Here is a 13,691-nt window from a genome sequence, read left to right on the forward strand (position 1 = left end):
GGGCCGTGCTGGCCCGGGGCCGCCGGGATGCGGGGCCGGCGGGAGACGGGGGCCGGTCTCCGAGCGACCTCGCGGGGGAGGCAGGCGGGGTTTCCCTCCTCGAGGAGACCGCGGGACAGGCTGGTGAGAGTCCGGAATGGACGGGGATCCGCCACGACTCTCCCGTGTCGCATGGGAAAGCCAGCCTCCCCGAGCGCCCCCAGGGCCCGTCCCCCCGCCCCAGCCGTTGTCCCGACCCCGGGGAGCACAGCAGCGCCTGGGGGGAGTTTGAAGGCTTTCGGGAATCTTCAGCCAAGTCTGAACAATTCTCTCGGTCCCTTGGACTTCTGGAGAGACCCGCTCCCGCCCCAGAGGAGCGTGGTTCTCCCCAGCCGCAGCCGGGCGGGGTGACAGGAGCCGCCGCCCTGCCACCGTCACAGGTATTTCTAAAGTGCTGGTCGTCACCACGTTGAGCGGGAAGGGTTTGTGTACCCGAAGGGCTGTGAGGCCTCGCAGGCTTGGGTGCGCTGTCGGGAGCGCTCTGCCAGCCTTTGAGGGTCCGTTTTTCTCCTGGACGTCGTCCCTGAGGCCGGGGAACGAGTTGGTTGACAGAGGAGGCTGCAGAAGTGGAACCCACTGTGGCCGGCGGGAGCCTCCCGAGCTGGGCCGCCTTCTCTGACCACCCCTCCCCAGGCATGTCCACACTCAGTCCCTGGGGCTGCGCTCTCCTGGCCCCAGTTCAGGGCACGTGGGCAAGGAGCGTTTTGTCTGAATTCTGAATCTGCGGATTTAGGAAGTCTCTCAGGCCTCCTAAACTCACTACTTGCATTCCAGTTCGCCTGTCGTGAACTGGGCAGTGCCCGACCCTGCCAGTCGCCTGTCGTTCGCTCTTTTATAGCTGCTGGCCAGCGTCCTCCTTTTTTGTGACTCCTCTGAGCCTTCTCCTTTACTACTTGCATTCCAGTTCGCCTGTCGTGAACTGGGCAGTGCCCGACCCTGCCAGTCGCCTGTCGTTTGCTCTTTTATAGCTGCTGGCCAGCGTCCTCCTTTTTTGTGACTCCTCTGAGCCTTCTCCTTTTCTGTCTTCCTCTTCCTTCCACTGCTTCTTTCTCTGCTATGTCTTCCCAAATGATCCACCCCAAACACCACGAGAAAAAAAGATAAGTACAGCAGAGTAAGGGAAGGAAAAGTGTTGCTTGTTCTTGGAGATGGATTGTTTCCTAAACCACGCAGTTTCCCCAGACAGCTAGTAGGACTTTACCCGACTCAGACAGCCCTCCCTCCACCACCTCACACCAACTCGGCCACAAACCTCAGGTCTTCTTCATGGTGAGGTGCTGTGTTTATGGTAGTACGTGCGGATTTCTTAACCACGTAACATGGAAACAGTGCTAATGTCATTCGTTGGCCATCTTTTTGGCATGCGTCACACATGAGGTTTAAGAGTTGTGTCCTAACCCCACTTTTCCCATGAGCACTGTGGTTCTCATCACGTGATTTGCATACCATGGTGATTTTTAGGAACAACTATGTCAAGTGATAGGAGGGACACTTGACATATGCATTTCTAAAAGTCAATGATTCAATTACAAATTTTATTTGTACCAAGATTATTTATTTGGAATAAGGTAATGTGTGTATTTCCCCTAACTTTGGCATGTTTTTCTCTTTTAGCCCATCCTCAGCTATGAGAACATTTTTAAATTTGCTTTTCAAGAAATAACAGTCCAACAGTCAACTGAAGATGTTTCCACCTTAGACCATTTCTTAGAAATAAGTGGAGAAAAATCTGACCTTGCATCAGTACATAAATTGTGGTAATGAACTTAAATTGGAACTAAATATTTCTCACAGCAATTTTGCATTTCTCTTTGAAGAAAGTGGATATGAGGCTTTGTTTCCACCTTTTTAGAGAGCGCCATCTCTCCTGAAGTCCTGCCATCTGTGGGTTGTAGTGTCCCCACAAGGAACTGGGCAGCACAAGTTGATGCTCTAGTCTCAGCCCTCCTCTCTAAGTCTGTGTTCAGTCCCCTGCCACCCACCTCCCACCCCGCACCAGCTCACTTGGAGCAAATCGGGCCTGACCTCCAGCTCCTCTTGTGTCTCAGTGTGAGTGCTGGGTGCAGAAGCAGTAGAAGGAACTGGTGGGCCTGGGCAGAGGGGCCTCCTGGGGGCCTCAGCTAGGTAGTGTCTCTAGTGATTCTTGGCCATAGAGTTATAGAAAATACCTCTGGGAGCCATAGAGGCCACCCAGTGCTCTGGAGTGCCATTCTCAACCCATGTGTGTGCTCCTGGAGCTGCCAGCAGGCCCCCAGGGGAAATTACAAAGGCAGTTGTTTGCAGATGGCCATTTTCTAAGGATACACTTTCAACCAAGCATTGAAAGAGAAACAGTGCTTGAGAGGATTATGTGTCATGATTGAGAAGATCAAGACAGGTTGGCCCAAGGCCCCAGAGAGAGGGAGGTGAGGGCTGCTCCCGGGGCCTTCAGCATGCTTTGCTGAGCGGATTTCCCAGGAGCTGGGGGAAAGCCAGGTCTGTGTGCTGCAACGGTCTGTACATGTCTGAGCAGGCCTGGACTTTGTCAGAGCTCTGCAGAGAGGCCATTCTGGGCTCTGGCTCTGGCCTATCATGAGCACTGCTGGGGTCCAACCCAGCGCCTGCCCAGGGCCCTTCACAGGGGCCAGGAGACTGAGGTCTGGAGCCTCAGAGGCTGCAGTCAGTTTTTCCCAGATGGTCAATGTGCTCTTTGTGCAAACCATGATCCCTGGAGAGAAACTGCCGAGGGGGCAACCCCAGCAAGCTGGCAGCAGTGCTGACATCACTGTTCCCCAGAATGAGCCTGGGGACCCAGAGGCAAGGGAGGGCCTGGGTGTTGGGACTCGGTAGGGCTGGACAGGCATGAGACAGAAAGATGGGGGTTATTTTGGGGGTGGACTGGAGCACTGTAGGCATGTTCTGAACCACTAGGGTATTCCTGGAAAAAACCCCGGCATTCACCATGGCCCGTCTCCCCCTAGAGTTATTTGTGCGCCCATTTTACCTTCCCTACCAGAGCGTGAACTTCTCACGGGCCACCCCTCTCAGCCCCCACAGTAACACACAGCACACGATAGACGTTCACCCTCCCCTTGTTCATTCATTCGTCCTCAGGCACTTGGCGTTCTTTGTCTGTGACCATCTGTTTTGTACCCAGCACAGTTATAGGCACTCGAGTGAACAAAACCAGCAAAATATCTGGCCTCGAGGAGTTTTTCCATCTTGGAGGGGATGCTTCATAATGAAAATAAGTAAACCATTGCCTGGGGATGCCCTCTGTAGAGAGAAATCAGGCGAGGAGGGAGGATGTGCCAGGGTGATTTGCTGAGTAGTGAGTATTGTCTGAATCGATGAGCGGACTAGGGAGACAGCAAGTGCTGCTGCAGGGATGCTGTTTTTAGAGTTCTTAAAGGCCAGGTACTCTGCTCATGTGAGGTCACCTTTTAATGACCACATCTGTTTTCTAGTTCTGAGTCGAGAAAACTCTGGAGAGCCCTGCAGAGCACAGATACCACCTCTGCTTCACGGCACCTCTGGAGTGAATCCCGCTGCCAGGAAAACTACTTTCTTGTTCTTGGCATAGATGCTGCTCAGAAGGTAAGACAGCTTAGGTTGAGATGGGGCTCCTGGGAGTGCAGATGGGCCTCCCCATAGTTGTTGCCCATGGCCACGCACCCCCTGGAGACCATCTGCCTGGGATGGGGGTGGCGGGTGGGGAGAACGCGCTGGCCTTCAGTGGGGCACACCTGCATCAGGACCTGGAAGACCACCTCTACCCAAGGTTGTGAGGCCCTGTGCAAGGCTCCTGCAGCCGGGGACAGTGGTGGGGACACCTTGTGCATGCGGGTTTGGTGGGTTGTGGGGGAAGGTGCCACGGCAGAATGCCATGAAGCGTAGAAGCCACAGGGCCTGCTTGTGGCCTCCTGGGAACCCCCCTTTGAGGAGCCATGGAGGGTGGTGGAGTTGGCAGGGCACAAGCACGGGCAGGAGTGTGCTCTGCACCGCAGGTGCTAATGGAGGGGGTGGGGTGGGGGCCAGGGCCTGCCTACAGTGCGCACACAGGAACGGGGGGTGCCAGTGAGGGGCACACTGGTGTGGGCATGTGGAATGTGAGGAATCAGGCCATGTCAGATGGAAATGCCCCACAGCAACGTGATAGATGGGCCTGGCATGCAGCCAAGCAGCGGGTGCATATGGAGGTATGGGGTTACATGGGCATGGGTCACTAGGTGGCCCAGTCCACGTGTAGAGGCCCTGGGATAAATCCCTAATGCTTGAGGTGGGAAGAGCCCGAGCAGAGGGCGGGGAAGGGAATGACATGGCGAGGCACATACACCCACATGCTCACGCCCCTGAGTTATCCAAGGAAGTGCAAGTGACGGGGAGGCCCACCTTTTGGTGAGCCCGATGGCAGAGATCTTCCAACTCAGAGAGGGCCAACTGGGGTCAGGCAGATTGGGGGCACGGAATGGTTGCTGTGTTGGCCCATGGGCCACACTGGGCTGGTCAGGAAGGAAGTGGGGGCCTGGAAGGAATGGAGAGGCGCCGATGAGGCCAGCCCTGGCTGTGTGATTGGGCGAGGGAAACAGAACCAGGAGGCTAGGGAGTGAGGGGCACCCTGTATGGGGGCTCTGTGAGGAGGGACAGCTCCAGGCAATGGCAGGGCAAGGGGGGTCTCACCAAGGAGGGGCTGTGAAGAGCTTTCCATGGAGCAGGTTGAGGAGCACTGTGGTCCTGGAGGCCTGTGAGCCAGGCAGGTGATGGACAGCAAGTGGCAGGGCCCAGCAGAGGAGACTGGCTGGCCTGACCTCAGAGGGAGGAGCCTGAGTGTGCAGGGAATCAAGACAACTTTGCGATGTTAGAATGAAATTTGGAGTTAAAAGGATAAAATAGGAGAAAACAGTGACTGGCTGGCTGATGGGCATTTGTTTCCTTAGATCCTTTCTGGAGGCCAGGGTCACATTTTGGAAGGTTCCAGCCTTAAAGAGCCTGAAGAACTCCTGGCTGTTGGCAGCTTCCGTCTACACCACTGCAGAGCCCTGGTCCAGACCACAGTGAGTAGCACCAGGGAGCGGCCTCGGCTCGCACCACCCACACCTGCCTCCACATCCAGCCACTCACTCACTTTCTCCCTTTAACTCTCATCGACTTGTGAAACATGGTCATTCCTGCCACCTAGGGCAGACAGGCAAAGCATTAACGGCCTGCAGGGTGCCGAGGAGTAGAAACGTTCCCCCACCAGGACCCGGGAGAAGAGGGGTCTCGCAGGGGAACAGGCGGAGGGGCGGTGAGGACAACTGCTGGACAGCCCCAGCGTCAGGCAAAGAAGGACTGGCCTGCAACTGCTGGGCTGGGGACGTGGCTCCCCTGTGGGAGCTGTAGGAAGAAGGTGACTGTGGCGGCTTCGGCCACAGGCCACTTACCATAGCAGTCAGGCAGAGGCACCTGCAGGGCCTGTCCAGCAGCTTTTCTCTCGTGGTCTCAACCTCCTGTGGCAGAGTCACTTCATCACATCACCATGGCAGGGCTCACGGCAGGAGGAAGGGGGCGGGCAGAAAAGGGGGCTTCTTCTTGCAGCTCTTTCTTTTATTAGAGGCCGGGGTCTTGTGCCCACCCTTGGACCAGGTATTGCAGGAGGGGCGAGGTGGCCAGGCCCAGCTCACTGGGCTTCCTGCTCAGCCTGAGGAGGGTCCTTCCTAGGGCACAGCTGGGCTCCTCTGTACACCTAGGACATGGTGGGAGTGGCACATGGGTAGTGTGTCCACAAGGATCTGCTCTGGAAAGTGGTGGTCATCACGTGGAGTGACGTGTAGGGAAGGGCAGGTATGAGGCACTGCCCTGTGGCCCTCTGGGAAGTGACGACCTGAGCTAGAGCCAGGGCGGCAGGATGGTGGAGGGGCCAGCTGGGAAGGTCACACGGTGCTGCACTCTTCTGACAAGAGCCTATGGAGGGAGCATGGCCGGGTGGAAGGCAGTGGCTCTCAGCAGGAGGTGGCTGGGGCCAGGTTCTGACAAGAGTTTGGTACAAGTATGGCTGCCGCCCTCAATGGCCAACACATGGTGACAGGTGCCGTGGGGCGCCCAGGAGAGGGACCTCATCATTGGTGCACACCAGCCATCTCCAGGGATTCTGAGGATTCTGTCCATCTGCACTTTTTTTTTTTTTTTTAAAGATGACCGGTAAGGGGATCTCAACCCTTGGCTTGGTGTTGTCAGCACCACACTCACCCAGTGAGCTAACTGGCCATCCCTATATGGGATCCGAACCCGTGGCCTTGGTGTTATTGGCACCACACTCTCCCGAGTGAGTCACGGGCCCAGCCCTCATCTGATCTCAACCCTTGGCTTGGTGTTGTCAGCACCACACTCACCCAGTGAGCTAACTGGCCATCCCTATATGGGATCCGAACCCGTGGCCTTGGTGTTATTGGCACCACACTCTCCCGAGTGAGTCACGGGCCCAGCCCTCATCTGCACTTTAGAAAACACCCTAGGACAGGAGGTAGAAACTTGCAGAGGCAGGGGTTGTCTTAAAGCAACAAGACATGTAAAAATGTTCAGGCTGCTCATCACGATAGCCAACACAGGGGATGTCCAGCAGCAGTTGCTTGGGTGGACCCTGCAGGGTGTGAGCAGAGGGCAGTGGTGGCCTCCAGAAAGAAGCACAAGACACATAGCACAAGGGCCAGAGATTCCACCTGAGAACCAGGGACCCGCCACTGTGTCAGGGTGAAGCCAGAGTCATGGAGTCATAGAAAGCTGCGTGGTCGCTTGGGAAGTCAGCTGCCGGTAACTGCTGCAAGACAGGAGGCCCAAGGGTGGGCAGCGCGGCACCCCTCATGTTTCTACCCATGTGCTTCTCTGCTCACATCACATAATGGGAAGGTTTTGACGACGATGACAAAGGGGGGAACATGGAGGGGCCAGGGGAGGGTGGGCAGGGCAGAGGCCGCGAGCTGGCATTCTGAGTTGCTGTGTGTGCTGGCACCTGACCACTGTCCTCCTCCTCCCTCAGCTCTCAGGAACACCCGGCAGCAGGCACGGGAGCCTGATTACATACAGCCTCTTTCTGAAGACCCCCTTGCAAGGAAACAGGCAACACATCACAATTCCAAGGAAAAAGAAGATATTCACTCCACGTAACCTAAAAATGATGTTCTTTAATAGTGACGTTTGCTAAACACGAGAGTCCTTTGTACCTTCATGAGGAATTTTACATTTTCTTACTGGTTTGGTTTGGTGTTGGAAACCAGACCTACTCTATGGGGCTATCTCCCAAGTTCCAAGTCAGTTTCCTAGGATCTCTCTCTCAAAGCCCGGCCTGTACGCCTGGCTGGTTCCAGGTCTGAGCAGGATAAATGGGGTGCGTCCCTTGGCAGGGCCAGCCCTCACAGGGTGGGCGGAGGCTCCTGGGTGCGCTGGCAGGCTGTCGGGCTCCAGGTGGCAGCACAGGGCACCCAGTGAAGGACGCCAGGCCTGGCTTCATTGCCTGGGGACCCCTCTCTGTTGGATCAGTGGGTTCAGAAGAAAGGGGACAACATAGAAATGTTGCCAAGGAGACACTCTTGACAGCGCCCAGGAAACCCTCCTGTTCCATGCGCAGCCCTTGACGCTGGGCTCCACGCAAGTCCCCGGAGCCTCACAAATATGCTCCCGGGCCCTGTCCCGTAGCCTGGGGACAGGCCTTTCTCCCCAACGGTGCTGGAGCATCTGAGAGCCAAGGGCCTCCAAGGTGGAGCCAAGCAATCAGCACTGACTCTGTAAGCTTTCATGAATAAACCGGCCTGGACCAGCCTGTGTTCTTGCTGATTCATTGGCTCTGCAGGGACCAAAGCCTGAAGTTCTGTCCCTTGGGGCGGCCTGGGGCCTGAAGGGCTGGCAGAAAGGCCATACTGGTGAGGGACACCAGTTGTGCATCAGACACCAGGGTGCACTTGGCTTTGAGTTTATAACAAAGAAATAACACTTTTTTTGTTGTTTGGTACCAGATGTTTGGGAAAGCTGCCTTAATTTTTCATTTTCAACCAGAAGAGGGTGGGCATTTGGAGACTGCTTTTGTAACATGCTGTATCCTTCAAAGGCACTGTCTGCTAGGAGGTCTTTTGGGGACCCTGTCAGCAGAGACCCTCTGGGACATGTTCTAGTTTCCTAACCTTTGGTTTAAAGGTTAGACTTTTACAACCCAAAATATTCCGCTCTGCCTTCTCCCCTTCAGAGCTTCAGATCTGGATTCTGCCATGTCAGTACATCTCCATACTGGCTGTGAGCAGTAATCCACAGCCCTCAGCAGGCCGGGCCTTTCTCCTGCCCTCCCTGTGGCTCTGTCACAGCAGCCTCCGACTCAGCAGGCTCCAAACCTGAGCTCTGTCTTGCCCCACCCAAGCTGGCAGTTTGGCAGTGAGGTGCAGGCTGCTCTGAAGAATCTCGCCAGTGCTCAGACATCGGGCCTGCTCAAGCAAGTGTCCTGATACCCCTCATAAAGCATCTGAGGTCCTCAGCCAGCTCAACCACAGGTAAGAATGGCACGGTTCCCACTCCAGTAACCCGACAGATGAAGGTACACGCCCCTTTCTGGGAATACATATTTAGTGCACCCTCTACTGCTCTTTCATATAAAGTATCTAGCGTACAATGAAACACAGGACACACAAAAGAGCAGAACACATGAGCCATGGTCAGCAGAAGCAGATCCAGTGACGGCCTGATGAAATTAAAGCCAAGGACCGTGAAGTGACTGGGGAAGGTGGTTGGGGCCCACAGAGAGTGACGGCAACAGGAAGAGGTGGACATTTCATCAGGAGCATGGGGGCTTTAAAAAACAAAACGGAAATGCTATAGATGAAAATTAACTTCATAAACGAATGCTTCTATATGGGCTTAACAGCAGCCTGGACACAGCAGAGGAATGAATCAGCAAGCTTGAGGACTGGCCAGCAGGAAAGATCTAGACAACACAAAGAGAAAGAAGTGGGGAGGAGAAGCAGAGCAGAGTGTCCGAAGCCTGGGGCCAGCATCAGATGGTCTGAGCAGGAGTGACGTGATCGCAGAAGCAGAGGAAACAGAGAACAGTAAAGAAATATCTGAAGAGTTAATGGCTAAGAACACTCCAAAAGTGATGAAAGACAATAATGCAGAGATGCAAGAATCTGTAACCCCAAGCGGGCTACATATGAAGAAAGCCGCGCAGGTCTTGCAAATAGCCAGAGCAGAAGCAGGAGATTCCCTGCTTCTGGAATGTGGCTGAGGTTACATCTCCCCGGAAGCAGCGGTGGCCAGAAGGCAGCGGGGCAGCATCTTCACTGTGCTGGAAGGGGAGAGTCAACTAGAATTTCATATCCGGCTGCTATTCTCTAAAAATGAAGATGTCATCAGCCAGGATCCAGCCGAGATATAGAAACCACACCAGCTACAAATTAACATAAAGAATTACTAACTAGTAAAAGGTGGTTAACTACTAAAAGGGTTTTGTAGGGTTTTTTTTTAAATAACGACTTAAAGGGTCCTGAAACAGCAAGTCAGGAAGCCGCTTCTCCTCTACACTGGGGACCACGAAGGAACAGGCCTGGGAGAGGCCCCCTCCTCCCAGGCTAACATTCAGGCCTCTCAGAGAGGGCATGGCTGCCACCAGAACAGGCACGAGCAAGGAAAGTGAGCTGGTCTGTGGGCCGGCTGGGTGGGAGGACAGGTGCCCACGGGAGCGTCCCAAGGGGTGGCGCGGCAGCAGGGGCCCAGCGCACAGCAGCAGGGCTCCTGTCCTGAACTACAACAGAGGACCAGACCCAACAGGGAGGCATTTTGCAGTGTCACTCCAGGACATTCTACTGGCAAAGCCTGATATTCATCCAGCTGGCAAAGGAGAAATGATTACGGCGTCATCACAAAACAGGGGAAGGGAAGGTGGATTTGGAGCTGAGAGGCAGTAAATTGATCATTGACACAGAAGGCAGGCTGCACTGGCCAGATCTAAGCACCGTCCAAATTTGAACACAAAAATAGTTTAGGAAATTAGTGAATTAAGTCATTAAAACCCAGGAGCACATGAGGTCCAACTGATGGTGATACAGGTGGTGATAGCTAGGTGGATGGACAGATAGGTGGCGGATGGACAGATACAGGAGAAGGGTGGGCTCTTTTCGTAGAATGCTGACTGCCAGTTGGTAACTGTGGAGGGAGGGAGTGCTAAAGCTGGAAATCATCATTTTGTAACCATCACACATGAAATCATCAACAGATGCTAAATCCAGGGAGGGGATTTTGAGCAGGAGCAGAAGGATGTCTATAAGGTCTTCAGTGTCTCCCCACAGACTGGTTACCAGTTTACAAGGATAAACATAGAAACAGTGGCAAATGAAACAACGCCGGGGAGGGGGCCAAAGTCAAAGTCACCGATGAGGGCTTTGTATTGGTTTCCTGTGGCTGCTGTATCAAACCACCTCAGACTTAGTGGCATAAGCCAACACACACATCTCCCCTCATAGTTTCAGAGGTCGGAAATCCGAAGAGCTCACGGGGCGGAGATGAAGGCGGGGTGGCCTGGGCTGCCTGCAGGGCCCTGGGGAGCCCGGGCCTGCCTTTCCCAGCTTCCCGGGCTGCTGGCCGCTCACGGGCCTTCTGCGTCTTCCAAGCCGGTGGCACAGCATCTCCAAAGCACTCCCCACCTCCAGACCCACACGGCCTCCTCTCAGGCCCTGCACCCCTGAGAATGGCAACGTTCTCTCAAATAACATCACCTTCAGGGAACTGTCCATGTTCCAGTTCTGTCAGCTGACCCAGTGACTGCCTCAGCACTGTTTATCCTCCAATACAGTATGTATGTACCCGCTTTCTTCTGGAGCATTTGAGTCAGCAGATTCACACTATAAGAAATGCTGAAAGAAGTTCCTCTCACTAAAGTCAATGAAAAAAGTCAACCCCAAAAGGTCACATACTGTATGATTCCACTTAGATAACATCCCTGAAATGACAAAATTACAGAGATGGAGGACAGATCAGTGGTTGGCAGGGTGAGGGTTTGGGGGTGGAGGTGCCGGGGCGGGTACAAAGGGCCCTTTGGTGGGGAAACATCTCTGCCTCCCGCTGTGGTGGAGGTTGCAGGGGCCACATGTGATGACAGTTCACAGAAGCACGCACAGGCATGCGTGTGCACATGCACACACGCTCCCGTGCTCATAAGCTGGGAAGTCTAGGTGAGCTCTGTGGATGGACCCCTCTGGGGTTGTTCCCAGGCGTCAACATGGCCTGTGGCTGTATAAGATGCAGCCAGGGGCACTGGGCGCCACCAAGGTTCTCTCCGAACTCTTTCTGCGATTTCCTGTAAACCCACAATTATTTAAAATAAAAGGTTTCTATATAATGGACTAAATACTGGATAAAAAAGAAGGCCTGGCTGGTATAGGGATCCGAACCCTTGACCTTGGTGTTATGTATGCTGTTTTTAAGAAATGCACTTTAGTGACAGAGACGCATTATAAATTACAAAGTTAAATGGTAGAGATTGTACAAGCAAACACACCTGGCATAAGAAAGCTGGTGAGAGAGACCAAAGGTATTACCAGAAAAATGAGGGCCCTGTGACAAGGGTACAGGGGCTGGCTCACCAAGAACACACAGCACGCTAAGTGTGTGCACCTAGTAACAGTTTCAGTGTAAAATAAATGTGCCCCCAGAGGGTAGAGCCAGGCCGACCCACCAGCAGAGCTGGGCCACTCCACACCCATCTCAGAAGCCGGCAGGACCAGTGGACAGAAATCCAGTAAAGACGCACAGGCAGGAGCACCACAATCCTGACAGCCTGTGGGTGCACTTGGAGCCCCCAAGAGAGCCTGCGAGGGCGGGGGGTGTGCTCCCGGCTGGCAGCTATGCCTTCCCGCCCAGCCAAACCCTGCCCACTGTCCCCAGTGGTGCTGAGCTCGGACCCTGAGCCGGCCGTTTCTGCCAATGCGGGCCTCCAGTGCTGGGCCACCTCCTGGCCTCCAGCGTTCCTGCCCCCACTCCTGTGCCCACGCCTGCTCCCTCGCCCTCTTGTCCTGCACCACTGCATCATCAGATAAACTTCTTGCACTTGCAAACCCATCCTGACACCTGGTTCCTGGAGGACCTTCATGAATGTAGCCACTGACCCATGTGCCCTAAGTGACACCTCAGAGTCCTCCACCCACAGCACAGGCCCACTCCTTCCGAGTGGAGAAGGGACACTCGCCGCAGCAGCTCGTGTGCAAGGCCGTCACCAGGCAGAGTTGAGGGTCAGCGCCTTGGAGACATCACCATCATGCAAAGTCTGCCTGACCTGAAGCCTCCAAGCTGGACAAACGCCTAGTGACCCCACAGAGATGTGGACAGATGTCCAAGGACCCAGCTGCGGGATTCTCAGCCCGGGTGCCAGCCATGACAGGGAGGAAGCCCTCAGGACAAAGCCAGCCCCAGCCCTACCTGACCGCGAGGCTCGGCAGTCCCAGTAAGAACCACCCGCGTGAGAGACAGAGGCCTCAGCGCCATGACCGAGCATGGCCACTGTGGGCGTGACATGAGGGTGCGGCTACCCCACGTCCAGAGGAAGAACCTCAGACAAGTTCAGTCCAAGAGCGTAATGAGCAAGAAGCCATTCGCGAATCGGCAGCGCTCAGGACAAGAACAGGTTCACAGAAGGCCGGCCCTGCAGGTGGTCAGGCAGTGTGCATGAGCGGAAAACGGACGGAGGTGCCCACAGCCAGGCCCGCGGCTGAACGTGTGCAACTGACACGCTCCGCTGTTGTGACTGGCTGGGACTCCGCTGTTTGTTATAGAGTATGCGCCGAAGTTAGGCTTTTGTTTAGTTTATATACCAAGTCAGGTTGCAGTTCACTATGTAAGGACTCAGGCCAAATTTATTTTTTTATTTTTTAAAAGATGACCGGTGGGCCGGCCCGGTGGCGCACTCGGTAGAGGGCAGCGCTCCCGCCAAGGGTTCGGATCCCATATAGAGACCAGTCCGCTCGCTGGTTGAGCGTGGTGCGGGCGCGACACCGAGGGTTGAGATCCCGTTACCGGTCACGATAAAAGACAAAAAGGAAAAAAAAAAAAAGATGACCGGTAAGGGGATCTTAACCCTTGACTTGGTGTTGTCAGCACCACGCTCAGCCAGTGAGCGAACCGGCCATCCCTATATGGGATCCGAACCCGGGGCCTTGGTGTTATCAGCACCGCTCTCTCCCGAGTGAGCCACAGGCCGGCCCAGGCCAAATTTACTTTAACAGCAGCAATAGATAACTGGAACAACACATGTTCCAATAACCAGTGGATCGATAGAGATCACTGGAAAGTTAGGTAATATTTTTAATTAAATAATGAAAATACAACTTATCAAAATTTGAGAAAAATGGGGGGGTTAGCAAGAAATTGGTAATAAAGTAATTATAAATATAGTATTCATCTTGACTTGAGGAGCACGTGTTGCACATAAGTATTGATATTCAATGCTATGCCCCACAGATATTTACAATCAATTACATTTCTTTCTTTCTTTTTACGCTCTCCCAAGTGGGCCACAGGCCGGCCCTTCAATTACATTTCAATTCAAAAATAAATAAATAAAGGGCCGGCCCGGTGGCGCACTGCTACAGTGCGCCGCTTGGGAGCGCAGCAGCGCTCCCACCGAGGGTTCGGATCCCACATACAGACCGGCCGCCCACCGGCTC

The 13,691-nt window shown here is 54.4% G+C and overlaps 1 protein-coding gene across 1 annotated transcript in view; it reads left to right on the forward strand.

Annotated features, from left to right (window-relative positions):
• Window positions 1-7,813, forward strand: part of LOC103591766 (chromosome unknown open reading frame, human C14orf79) — a 20,339-nt gene extending 12,526 nt beyond the window's left edge. The window contains exons 3-7 of the mRNA XM_008574275.1: window positions 224-419; window positions 1,654-1,796; window positions 3,486-3,615; window positions 4,956-5,072; window positions 7,034-7,813. Of these exons, the coding sequence (XP_008572497.1) occupies window positions 224-419; window positions 1,654-1,796; window positions 3,486-3,615; window positions 4,956-5,072; window positions 7,034-7,198 (751 nt within the window). The 3' untranslated portion in view covers window positions 7,199-7,813. The remainder of the gene's footprint in view (window positions 1-223; window positions 420-1,653; window positions 1,797-3,485; window positions 3,616-4,955; window positions 5,073-7,033) is intronic.
• Window positions 7,814-13,691: the final 5,878 nt, after the last annotated feature.

The sequence above is a fragment of the Galeopterus variegatus genome, unplaced genomic scaffold (genome assembly GCF_000696425.1).
Source record: "Galeopterus variegatus unplaced genomic scaffold, G_variegatus-3.0.2 Scaffold1026, whole genome shotgun sequence".
NCBI classification, from domain to species: domain Eukaryota; kingdom Metazoa; phylum Chordata; class Mammalia; order Dermoptera; family Cynocephalidae; genus Galeopterus; species Galeopterus variegatus.